The 11,843-nt window shown below is 42.1% G+C and overlaps 1 protein-coding gene across 1 annotated transcript; it reads left to right on the forward strand.

Annotated features, from left to right (window-relative positions):
- Positions 1 to 2,090: 2,090 nt before the first annotated feature.
- LOC122877309 (retinoic acid-induced protein 2-like) lies at positions 2,091 to 11,491 on the forward strand. The gene is made up of 2 exons (XM_044198685.1): positions 2,091 to 2,280; positions 7,723 to 11,491. Exon 2 carries the CDS (start codon positions 7,800 to 7,802, stop codon positions 9,435 to 9,437), a length of 1,638 nt encoding a protein of 545 aa, XP_044054620.1. The 5' UTR covers positions 2,091 to 2,280; positions 7,723 to 7,799; the 3' UTR covers positions 9,438 to 11,491.
- The last annotated feature ends 352 nt before the right edge of the window (positions 11,492 to 11,843 follow it).

The raw sequence follows: 11,843 nt of genomic DNA on the forward strand, positions 1-11,843 counted from the left end.
GTTGTCCTACAAGCTTTGTTGGTGGTTGACTACAGAGATGTCTTTCTTTCACTGTTTGTCTTTGTGTTGTACAGCAGGCTTTGTGTCATTGTTTGCCCTCTGGCTCTAAAGACAGTACAGTAAGTATAGACCTTAAAAGCAAATATCAGCCCAACATGACTTTTATCATTGTATGAATATGAAGAACATGGACAAAGGCAAGTGAAGACCTTCAAAAGAACACAGCTTCTCAGGGCTCACTCACTGCAGATGTAAGGGACTGTATGAAAATGATCAGATGGGTGGGGGAGTTGGAGTCAGAAAAGAGGGAGAGTAGTGTCATTGTTATTTTTACTGAAGGGGGGGTCTAACTTTATTGGGAGAGCAAGGGAGGTTTTTGTTTTACCCCATATTTATATTTTAATTTGTCCTTCATAATAACTGTTTTTGATAACCCTGGGGAGGGTCTTACTTTTTTTTTTATAAAATTAAATAAGAGATTCAGCCTGCTCCCCACCTCAGTAATTTTCGCACTGTCCCTAAATGCAAAGAGCAATAAAAGGACCTTCAGAGGACTCATTTATATGTTATTAGTAATTATAAATGCAGGTGTCCAATCCATATAAAGTGACTAGTGGGTAACATTTAGGCTCATTCAGCCTCCATATTTGCATTTTTAATGTCTAGTGACACGTTTTTTCCCAGCATGTGTAGCATAAATGTACCAGAAACAGTCTGGAGCTGATGCACACAGAACGAACTGGTATTGACAATCTAGATGAGAGCACCTGCAAGGTATATCCGCCCACACTATATATGGAGAACTGCATAATGTTCCTTGTTCTAGCTTTGCTTAAGAAGCATTGATTCCAGTGTGGCACATCACAAGAACAACACATTCAGTTGTGATCTGAGCTGTACTTCCTTCCACATGTGAGTAATGCTGTAGACAGGGTGGGGGGAGGAGCACGGAGGAGGTAACCACACCAAAGTCACCACCAGGCCACCAGGGTATATTGCAAGGCTCATTATAGAGAATTAAACAGCCTCCCTGCGGAACAATGAGAGGCCCCGGGGCCCCCGAGGCAGAGCCCAAGGCTGGCTAGGACTGATATGGAGACCCAGGGGATCCTGCTCACCCGGGCCTGTCACTACCAGACTTTCATCCGCAGCTGCCAAACTCCATTCTGCTTCTGTCATCAGCAGCTCACCAGGCTGATGCCGTCTAGAGTACTGTTTAAAATCAAAGAATAACATACTGTTTAAAAGCCTTTCCAGCACTCAGAGATCATACACTATTCCTATGATGCTCCTTGTATCTACAGGAACTAAGAAAGTGTGGGATTTTCATGACCCTGTCATGCTTCTACACTACTTCTGTGCATTCACACAACCTTATTTTTCATTACAATATATGGTAGGTTCATGATTAAGTCATCCCACTCTTTCAGTTCATTCAGTTGAGTTTTTTTTTTTTTTTGGTGGTTATGGTCAGGATTATTTTAGTTAGGGTTAGGGTTACTGATTTAGTTAAAGTTCATGTGAGGTTATGGGTCATATTCGCATCTTTTTTTAAATGCCAAATTACAGCCTGGTTAAGTCCACACCACACTTTATTTTACAGGTCTGTATTTTGGTTTTAATTTTAGCAGAAACAAGGATGTCCTTGAAAGAAAATCTCCATTTAAACCCAAATAAATATTAATGAAATTATGAATGTATTATATAATAAATTCTCCATATAGCCTATTGTAAGTCGATTGCTAAAAGGAATTTGCACTGTAATCTGTATTTTGGGGTGAACTGTCCCTTTAATAATCTCACAACCCCTTTAGATTTAATTTGCGACCCCTTGTGGGGTTCCGAAACCTCGGGTTGGTAACCACTGCCTAGGTTACACTAACAATTTAATGGATTTAATTAATTGGAAGTGTACCAATAAATACTGTCTTCATTTCCCTGTAATTCGTACCAAACTACATCCGTGCGGGAAATTCGTTAATTTAACATGAACACATCCCCCCCTCCACCACCACAAAAAATATATTATTAATATTATTTATCTACTTTCTTCTGAATTTCATTCTTTCAATTTTTTTTGTCTGTGCAGAGAGGAGGAGGGAGGACCCGCTGACTGTGCTGCGTGCGCAGCTTCAGTCTGGAGTCGCAGCGACGGACCGCAATGAAGAGATAAATAGAAGCCTTATCTATTTATTTGAAAGTATTACGGGTCTCATTCATTGATGGTTGACAGAGGGCAGCTGGCTTGGAAAGCTGCTAATGCGCTCCTCTGCTTGATAGGTGAGTAAATGCTGGTGTTTGTAGCAAAACTGGAATTTTATGGAAGAATTACATTAAAGGAAAGGAGATGAAGCAGGGTGAGCCAAGGCTTTTCTGATTTGTACGTCGCTCAAACATTAACTCGTTTTAACATTCGCTCGTGGATTAACTGGGAATTATTTAGCTAGTGGCACGGTCTCGGTTTAAAAATGTATTGAAGCCTTTTTCTCAAATTTCAGAGGCGACTTGCGCAGCTAGCTAGCTTGAAACCGTGAAACGCGTACTGTCTGTCAGCTCGAGCTCGTTTTTGAAATATACGCCAGTTGAACGGGAACTTTAGGAATAACAGGTTATGATTTAGCACGAGGACCCCTGCCATATTTTACTGTCTTTATGGCCGCGGAGCGTCACGCGCCCTCAGCCCTTCACGTTATTGCCGTGTGATGTGTGGAGACGTGCGCACACACGGCGCACAGCCTCCCTGCTTTTCATGGCGAACCGTCGGCGTGCTGAGGGACCAGACACATCAGAGACCGGGCTTCAAATGCGCATATCTGTCTGGGAGGACGGTAACGCCGTCTATAGAGAAACAAACATGTCACCATTGAAACAAATGAGGAAAATATCCTCAAATGAACCCAGCAGTGTGACGCTCATGGCCTGTTACAATAGCCTGGGCTTTAATGGCCTGTGCATTGGCTTATATTGGTGTCCTGTCACATGTGCAATGACAGAACTCGAATAGGAAAATAGCGACTTTTAGCAGTGGTATAAATGCCCCTAAGCTTCTGCAGAAACACCCTCATATGTATCTTAATGATGGGCTTATTCACACAGCAGGAAAACATCATATGCATTTGAAATTCTAATGTTTCTGATCTAATTTCTAATTTTTAATGTTCAGTTTGTATAGAGGGAAATTACTATTACTATTGTACTGTTCTCTAGACATTTATATTCAGTGTGGCTCGTCCAACCACCTATTTGCTAATGAGTTATATAGTTCATATACATAACAATGCTTGACCCAGTGGTGTAAGCCTTTGGTATAAATGCATTTTAATATGGTTAAATGGTTAAATATTCTCAATGGCAAATATGGATGGATAAAACAGTGACTTGTTGTCACACAATGATGACTATTCCAGTTGTATTAATTAGAAGTGTTCAATTATTCATCAGATTTGACTATTACTGTGGGATTTAGGAGATCAGCTGGAGGACAACCAGCCTAATAAAAGACAATCTGCACTGATGTGAGAGCAGCCTGGATGTGAAGCTCATGATGATGCTTCAGTGTGTCTTGCTAATGAGATGTAATTGGCTACTGGAGGGGAGGGGTGTGGAGGGGATGACCTTTTAGATCATCAGCCATGCTTCATCCATCCCTGGTGCTTTATTCCCTCTGGTAAATCAAACCCATAACAAGGAAAGATTATATGAGCAAAGAAAGAGAGTAGTTCTTGTAATGTGTTTGGACTGCAGTGCAGTTTAATGCAATTGAAGTTAAGGCGTTGTTGTTTTCTCCCTGCTATTGACTTACTATGGCATACATTCCATCAATGAGGCAAGGAGAAGGAAAAAAAGGCAATGTGGAAATCATTACAGTAATGGGGACAGGGGAGGGATTTCATTTGGCTCTCTGGTAGGTCTCTTCTTGCCTATTTACTCAATTAGCTGTTACTTGCTAGTGAACACAAACCTCTTACAGATGATGTGGGAGTTACGGACAGCATTAGATGTGTTGCTGGTCTTATCAGTCTTTAAAAAACAAACAATTCACCGACAAGATTGCAGGTTTGTTTGTGTTGCATGTTTCTTACATTAGCTCATGGTTAATGAAAACTGCATTACACTGGGGCTATTTTTAACAACCTAATCTACAAACTGTATCATCATGTGGAAATGGGAACCTCTAACTCTGTTAGCAAGCTGGATTTAGGAAGATTAATCCGTTTAACCTAAAGCTATTTATGGAAATAAGGTTGTGTTTAATTTTCTAATTCTCAGACCCTACATTCTGAATTTGTGCCAGAGTACATACAGCTTTACACTGGTCTGACGGGGCTGTTTAAGAGGTGTTCGATTTAGCCAGAGGAGATGGCAGCAGCATCTTTGACCACAAGGATGTGGATTAAGTCGACTTTAGGATGATTTTAGACTTCAGACTCAGGAGGTAAGGAGGAACGATTTAGCTGACTTGTGGCACATCAGCAAGAATCCAAGAGTTGTTTATTGGCACTTAGATGATATCTTTCTTTGACCTTCCCTCTCTGTGATAACACAGAGACAAAGCAAAGTCACAGAGTCAGATAATGTAACAGGGGAAAAAAACAAAGATGAACATGGTCTCTATGTACTTTGGCTCACTCTAGACTTTGCTGGTTAAACTTTTCCTCTTCTGCTGCTCGTCTGCAGAGTTTGACATTGTACTCACATGATTCAAGTGAAGAGAGGTTGGAGCAGTGAGCTGTGAACTGCTGTGCTTGCTGGGGGGCAACAACATGTCACCCTGGTGGTGATTACTGCTTAGCATCAGGTCACCTGATCTGATGGCTCAGAGTAATGCTCACTAACACTGTTTTTATTTCTAAAGTTGAAGCATAAAATGTTTTTTTTTCACACTGACAGCTAAGTTAAGAGGGACCATTAAATTGAGTTTATTGTCCTCACTTAGTGCACAGTCGGGCCAAACCATTAGAGTCTGTGACAGTAGGGGAGTTTCAACCAAGAAAGACTTCTTTCATATTGGTCAGCAAGACTTTATTGTGTCACAGACCTCATGACCATCTTATCAAGCAGGAAATGTCTTGCCACAAACTTCCTGGAATGCAAGTGAGGCCGTAACATCAAAATGGTGGAAGAATAGAATAGATCCTAATTTCCTATTCAGGCTTAATTTAGAACATTAGATCCAATTTTCCCAAAAAGATTTCTTGTAGAAAGAGAGGTATTGAGGATATTAAGAAAAAAACTGTCGGAAGGGGTCTTGCCCATGTGTGCATGCAGTATATTTGTGTAAGACAGATATATGCCCATGCCTTTGCTTGGATTCTCGTGTCAACAATTTGTTCAAGTCCTTTTTGTCTGGCCTGTCATCCCATAACTTGCAAGATGAGTCTTCCCTATGAGGACAAAGCAGCATGTGTGGTACAAAAGTCTATTACATGAATACAGACAAACATGACCTGCCGGACCCTTAAACACCCACTAACTCTGGACTGTGTTGGGAAAAGACAAGGGAACAAACACAGAAGCCTCAAGCTATAAATGCACAAAAGCTTTTATTGGGTTCTTGTAGGGTATGTTTAAGCATGTTTTTGTATTCCCAAGGTGCACACACTTCCCAGACCTTTCCCATGTGTGAAACAGCAACAAGGTTATCGGCCGACCGTCTGGCTGTAGAATCCTCCGTGTAATCCATCAGAGCCATATTACAATGTCTCATCTATGCTACAGAACAATATAAAACCAGCCTGGGGGGATAGAGCGCTCCTCCTCGCTGCTCAGTGAGGCAACCCAACACCACATGAAGGCTGTTCAGGGAAAAAAAAAAGCGTCACGCTTTTAGAAAATTGGAACTGCATGTGTGCATTTGATTGGGTTTCTCACTTAAAAGATATGGCATACTTTGTTGTTACATTTCAGGTTGGTAAAAGTGTTTCCCTTCTCAAGACCTGAACATATTATCCTTGCTGCTCCCATCAGTATGAATAATTGACCGTGCTGACATTGGATGCATTATATCTCCAGGCACCCAAGGGATGTTTTATCACTACAGATGGATGAGGGTTGACAGCCAATGCAAGCAGGACATGTGTTGTGTGGAAGGGTCATGCAGTGAAGAGGAAAGCCAACACACAGTAGGCTTATAAAAGCATGAAAACTACTGGGATGCTGTCCTGGGATGATAGATAGATACATAGATAGATAGCTGAGTTGTAAACTGGGTAATTTATTCCAGTATCACCTTTTCTATGCAGATATTGTAGCTCAGGGGTCCTTGGTCCTGCAAAAGAAAAGCTTCTGTCCATTCAGCTGCATATGGCTTATTACACCAGCCCTAACATGTTTAACTGGAGACCTACAGTAACCCAAGAGAGACGAGTGGAGGGGAAGACTGGAAAGATGGGCAAATGAAAAAATGTAAACCCTTTTGATTTTATCTGTCTTGGTTGGATTAAGGCTGCAACTAATAATTATTTTCATTATCGATTCATCTGTAGATTTATTTTCTTGGTCTACAAAATGTCCATCCCAATTTCCCAGAGCCAAAGGTGACGTCTTCAAATGACTTGTTTTGTCCATACAACAGTCCAAAACCCAAAGCAAGCATCACATCTGAGACGTATTAGGCATATCTGTTCTGGACAAGGCAAGTTTATTTGTGTAGCACCTGAACAAGGCAATTCAAAGTGCTTTACATAAGACATAATAAATATATATTTATATAACCAAACTGTCATTAGCTTCATGTTGGACCTCTGTTTATCTTTTAATTCTTGATTACAGTAACAGCTGGGGATAATTGAGCTCTGGGACATAAAACAGACAGCCTCAATCATGTTCCCAATCTCAATTTCCTGTGTTGTATTACACTGGCTCTGTGCTAACTTGGTTAACTGTGATGATATATGATAAACAGTAAATCCCCCTCATTCTCACCCGTAATTATTTGTCTGGGATGAGTTGTAAGGCCCAATAATGCATTTTAATTGTGTGTTTTATTTTCCCCACAGTGAGAGAGATTTTCCATCAGTGACAAGCTACTGCCACTGAGTAAAGGTGTAGGAAGTGGGCCAGTTGTTTGGACATTATTTAAAGGGGGCACGCTACCAATTTTACATGTCAGTGTCGGTTTACAGGGGAGTTCTTCTCAGCCTGTGAAAACTGTTGTATAATCTCCTCTGTGGCCTCTGGAGGAGCTTTTTCAAGCCTGAGAAGATGACCTTGATGATGTCACAGTGATGTCATCAGGGTTATCTCAACCAGAGCTTGGCTTGGAGATTACAGATTTTATAACAGAAAGCCTACAAACTTGAGTTTGAGGAGTTTCAATTATGAAGGTGCTTACCAGGCAGTTGAGGTTGCATTATGGGAAGTTTAGGAACCAGTGTTTTTTGAAGCAGGATATCTCAGCCTCTGCTGCTTCGATTCTTATTTTAATCTGCTTCTTACAAGTCCCCAATTCTATGGACGTGCAAATCATTGGAGAGTCCTTTTATAATCAGTCTTAATTTTATGGAATATTTTGCTGTAATTGTTAAAACTCATAGACCTTCCTGAGCTGTATTAGACACAACATGGAGCAAGTGTCCTTCAAATGGCGTTGCTCAAGGGACAAATTCCAGAGAATTCTACAGCACTGTGCACAGTTTTGGGTCCATGTGTAAGATTTTCCACATTATAACAATTGTTTGAAACTACTGCTCATCATTAAACATTCTGTTTCCTGTGTTTCAGGGCTGCCTAGAGGAATAATGGATGAAACCTGTCACTAGCACTTGATGAAGATTTCGACTGACTCTTCAAACTGAACTATGGAGGGTAGTGATGATGTGTCTGTAACCATGACACAGTCCCAGACTGATGTGTGCAGCGCTGAGGTGGGAGGAGGAGAAATCCCCAGTAAAGTGGAGGAGGGAGTAAATCCACTCACTCCTGATTCCTGTGGCGGCAGCGCGACAGGACTGAGCAAAGGAGCGCTCGCTAACCTGGTGGAGCCTCCTGCACCGTCAATGGTGAGTCCCACTGCTGACTCTCCAGGAGGTGTGGCGCTTAAAGTCGCCACAACTGTACTACACCCAGTGTGCCTGGGAGAGAGCCCACTGATGCTGCCCATTCACCTCCAGATGGCTGGAGCAGCCGGGCCTCAGCTCGGCCAAATGGGGGCAGCACCGTACTTGTTAACAAGCCAAAGCCCAGTTTCACTTCCCCTGGTCTTGGATCAGCAGGTCATCCAGCACATGAGTCCCTCTGTGATTCCTCAGACCGCTAACTGCCCTCAGCTGCCGCTCCAGAACAACATCCTGTGTCAGAATCCTTTGACGTTTGGTTTACCTCCAGCTGTCGACCAGAAGTCAGCAGGGCAAACGCAGGATGCTAACCTGCTCTCTCTCCTGCAGAATCCAGCTTTTGCAGCCATCTTGCAGGATCTCTTCCCTTCCCAGGCAGGTTCATCAACCTGTCAGTCACCAGGCTCTACTTTCTTCCCACTTCCTCCCCTCACACCTCCCTACACCTCCCCTCTGGCCCCATTAGTCCCTCCTGCCACACTTCTAGTTCCCTACCCTGTCATCATCCCCCTGCCTGTGCCTCTGCCCGTCCCTCTTCCCATTCCCATTCCTGTCCCTCAGACTGAGGACTCAAAGGGGAACATGCCAAAACCAGTTTGCACTGTGAGTAAAAGCACTCAGACTTCTCCAAAAGATACTACCTCTCCTTCGTTGTCTTCAAGCAGATGCATGCCATCATTCCAGCCACAAAATGTGTCCCCATCTTCGCTTCCTCCAGATGAAGGACAGGCTCTGGACCTTTCTGTCAGAGCATGTCCAGTAGAACTAAAACAGGAATACCCCAGTCCGCAGCAGGACAGTGTGCTCGACTTGTCTGTGCCTGGTGTGAGGAAAAAGTGCGTTCAGTCAGACAGAGAAGTAGCTTTCCATTCTGGTCAAGATACTAGTGGTACGTCTTTGTCTCTGGGTGTTGAGTGCACTCAGAGTTTAGATTCCAAACTCCTGGGCAGTCTGGCTTCACTGGAGTTCAGCCGGCAGCATAAGTGGGTGGTTGACAGCAGTGCTGGTGGGTCTAGTTCTCTGAGTCAGGAGGCGTCTCTCAGCAGAGCCGGAAACCTTGAGATAGTCAGCACCTCGCAGACGGCTAAGGTCATTGTCTCGGTGAAGGACGCCATCCCTGCCATCCTCTGCGGAAAGATAAAAGGCCTGTCAGGAGTCTCCACCAAGAACTTTTCCATCAAACGGGACGGCAGCCAGGGGGCATCTCTGCAGCAGCTCTACGGAGTGCCGTCGGCGTCCCAGGGGGAGCAGCACGACCCCAACAACCCGCTTAAAAAGGTCCCTAAGAACAGAGCTATCAAACTGAAGAAGGTCAGCTCACAAGAGATCCATTTCCTTCCCATGAAGAAGCAGAGACTTGCAGCGCTGCTCCCCAGGAAGTGAAAGTGCTCGGCGGAGGGGGATTAATTGCTGGACCACTCTCTGGTAATCCCTCCAGAGCGTGTAACATAAAACACATGTGGGGACATTCTGTAATCAAACTCATACACTTAGATGTCCAATCAAAGCTCAGAGTTTGGCTCCAAATGTTGCGTAAACTGAGGCACATGAATGTCTGACAGTGTGGCACAGTAGTTATAGAAATGGTTTCCATTGGACTTTTCTTAACCGCTGTGATTTTTCTTAATGCACTAGTCTACAGTGTTATACTAAACCAGAAATGTTTTTGTGTATGGCAGCTTAAGGGGCGCTCCATGTGGCTTTGGAGATTGTCTTTATGAATCGGAGATGTTGAAGAACATTTTTTTATTTCATAATTACAGCAAAGACACATGGGTTCCATTTTTCCATTTTGGATCATGGTTTGTTTCCACATGTAATTTTTATTTAAGTGCACTGAAGACCTAAAAATCCTGAAAGCTGAGGTTCTCACTGTTCAGAGCAGAGCAGTATGTACTGGCAGGACGTGACTGAGACTGTTAAAACATGTCCCATTGTCGGAAATTCCCATAGTCATCAGTAACTCGTTGGAGCGATTCATTCTCTTCTGATTGGTAGGGGTTTAGCATGACAGGCTAATAATGACTTGGCAAGACCAGAGCCACAATTTCATTAAAATTAATGTTGGCAACCGCCGTCGGTCACGACTAAATACATTCTTATTTTGTTTTACCAGCAGGGAAATAAGGGATGTCTTAATTGTTTTCACATTTAATCTGAACTTTCTACGGGCCTGTCCAAATATAAGGAAAGTGTTTCTGGAGAAGAACTATTTTTGTTGCTGGCTGAATTCAGAATACAAGCCAAAGCTGATAAAACACCTCACAGCAAGTGTATAAAACACCAGAAGCCCCTGCTGTTTCCTTTAACAGACTAATGAAGTGAATCTGGGTGGAAATTTTGATATGGATTTCAAATGTTACATCAGTTTAAGATGTGAAGGGGAGATAAAGTTGAAGGGAACAGCCAGATTAAAGGAGAAATAATGACCATTTTCTTGGCTTCAGTGAGAGAAAATACTGTTCGTATATTTATTAAGTGTGTTATTAGTCTGTTATTAGAATCAGTATTGGTAAGACTCCAGCGCCCCCTCTTTATCAAACTTGTCAGTGTAAAGCATTAGTTAAAGGGGATTGGTGTCATTCTTCTTGTTTTGTGGAGCATGGTATTTTTTCTGTCCCATGATTATGATCAGAGTTGTGAATGTGAGAGTATTGTTGTGTCAGATTATTTATCCTATTGAGTGCACTTTGTCATAGTTTAGTTGAGAGCGTTACAGGGTGTCCTACCTATTCTACTAAAGCTGTGTTGCCCCTTTGTGATTACAGCATTTATAAAATCTGTGAATTATAGGCCAAGAACTAATAGTCATATGCAGACTGTCTGGATGGGAAATACCTACAAACTCTACTTTTTATCAGTTCTTTATTTATATTGATGGACTTTAGCAATCCCAGTACGTCTTACTTTAACTCATGTCTGCAGTCCATTCAACAGCGAGCTCTTTGGATTGGTAGTTTGAACGGATCACTTTGGTTGTGCAGGATTTAACCCTAATTTATTCTTTCTACAACTTTTATTTATACAATCGGGATATATATACTTGATGGTCAGTTAGGAGACAAAGTGCGACTGGATATAAAAAGACAGCTTCCTTTGTAACTGTCAGTCTCCTGAAGCCCATTTTGCTTCGGAAAACTTATTTTAATGAAGATGTCAGTGAAGAAACACCAGTTTAAATGTGCTGACAGTTAAATGTTTGCTTACTGTACAATATGTGTGCTTTTTATATGGGAGTGAACTAAAATCTCCAAGGTCTGAATTTGTGTCTTTGCCTTTTCCTTGACAACGGTCCATTTTTATCTGAAATGTGTGAGTTTTCTTTTCTTTCTTTCTTTTTTTGATGAAACTGGTTTGAGATGTCAGAATTTACTCATTAAAGGAATCTGAAAAAGGCATTCAGATAAGAATTCAACATAAAAAAGACAAAAATGTTTCATCAGTGTCAGTCAATTATGCATTCTTACCCTTTGTATATCTTGTGGAACAAAATAGGGTGGTCTGTATTCTAATGATTCACTTCAACTAACTAAAGCCAGGTCAGTGTCTGAAAAGAGGCTGCTTAAAGTAAACTGGTTTAGTCCTTCATGTGTGAAAGCAAACGCTCTGCAGTTTAGAAGACTAAAATGTCTGGATGCTAACAAGGGATGTTTACAATAAATTCAGTGCATGAACCGTCAGTGACGTAACCATGGTACAAGACAAGTTTCAGCAGAAAGTGTACTGGCGTCAAAATGACTTATCAGACTCATCTGCAGTTGAGAAATTCAACCATTTAAAAGTGCTTCA

Source organism: Siniperca chuatsi, linkage group LG6, assembly GCF_020085105.1.
Source record: "Siniperca chuatsi isolate FFG_IHB_CAS linkage group LG6, ASM2008510v1, whole genome shotgun sequence".
NCBI classification, from domain to species: Eukaryota; Metazoa; Chordata; class Actinopteri; order Centrarchiformes; family Sinipercidae; genus Siniperca; species Siniperca chuatsi.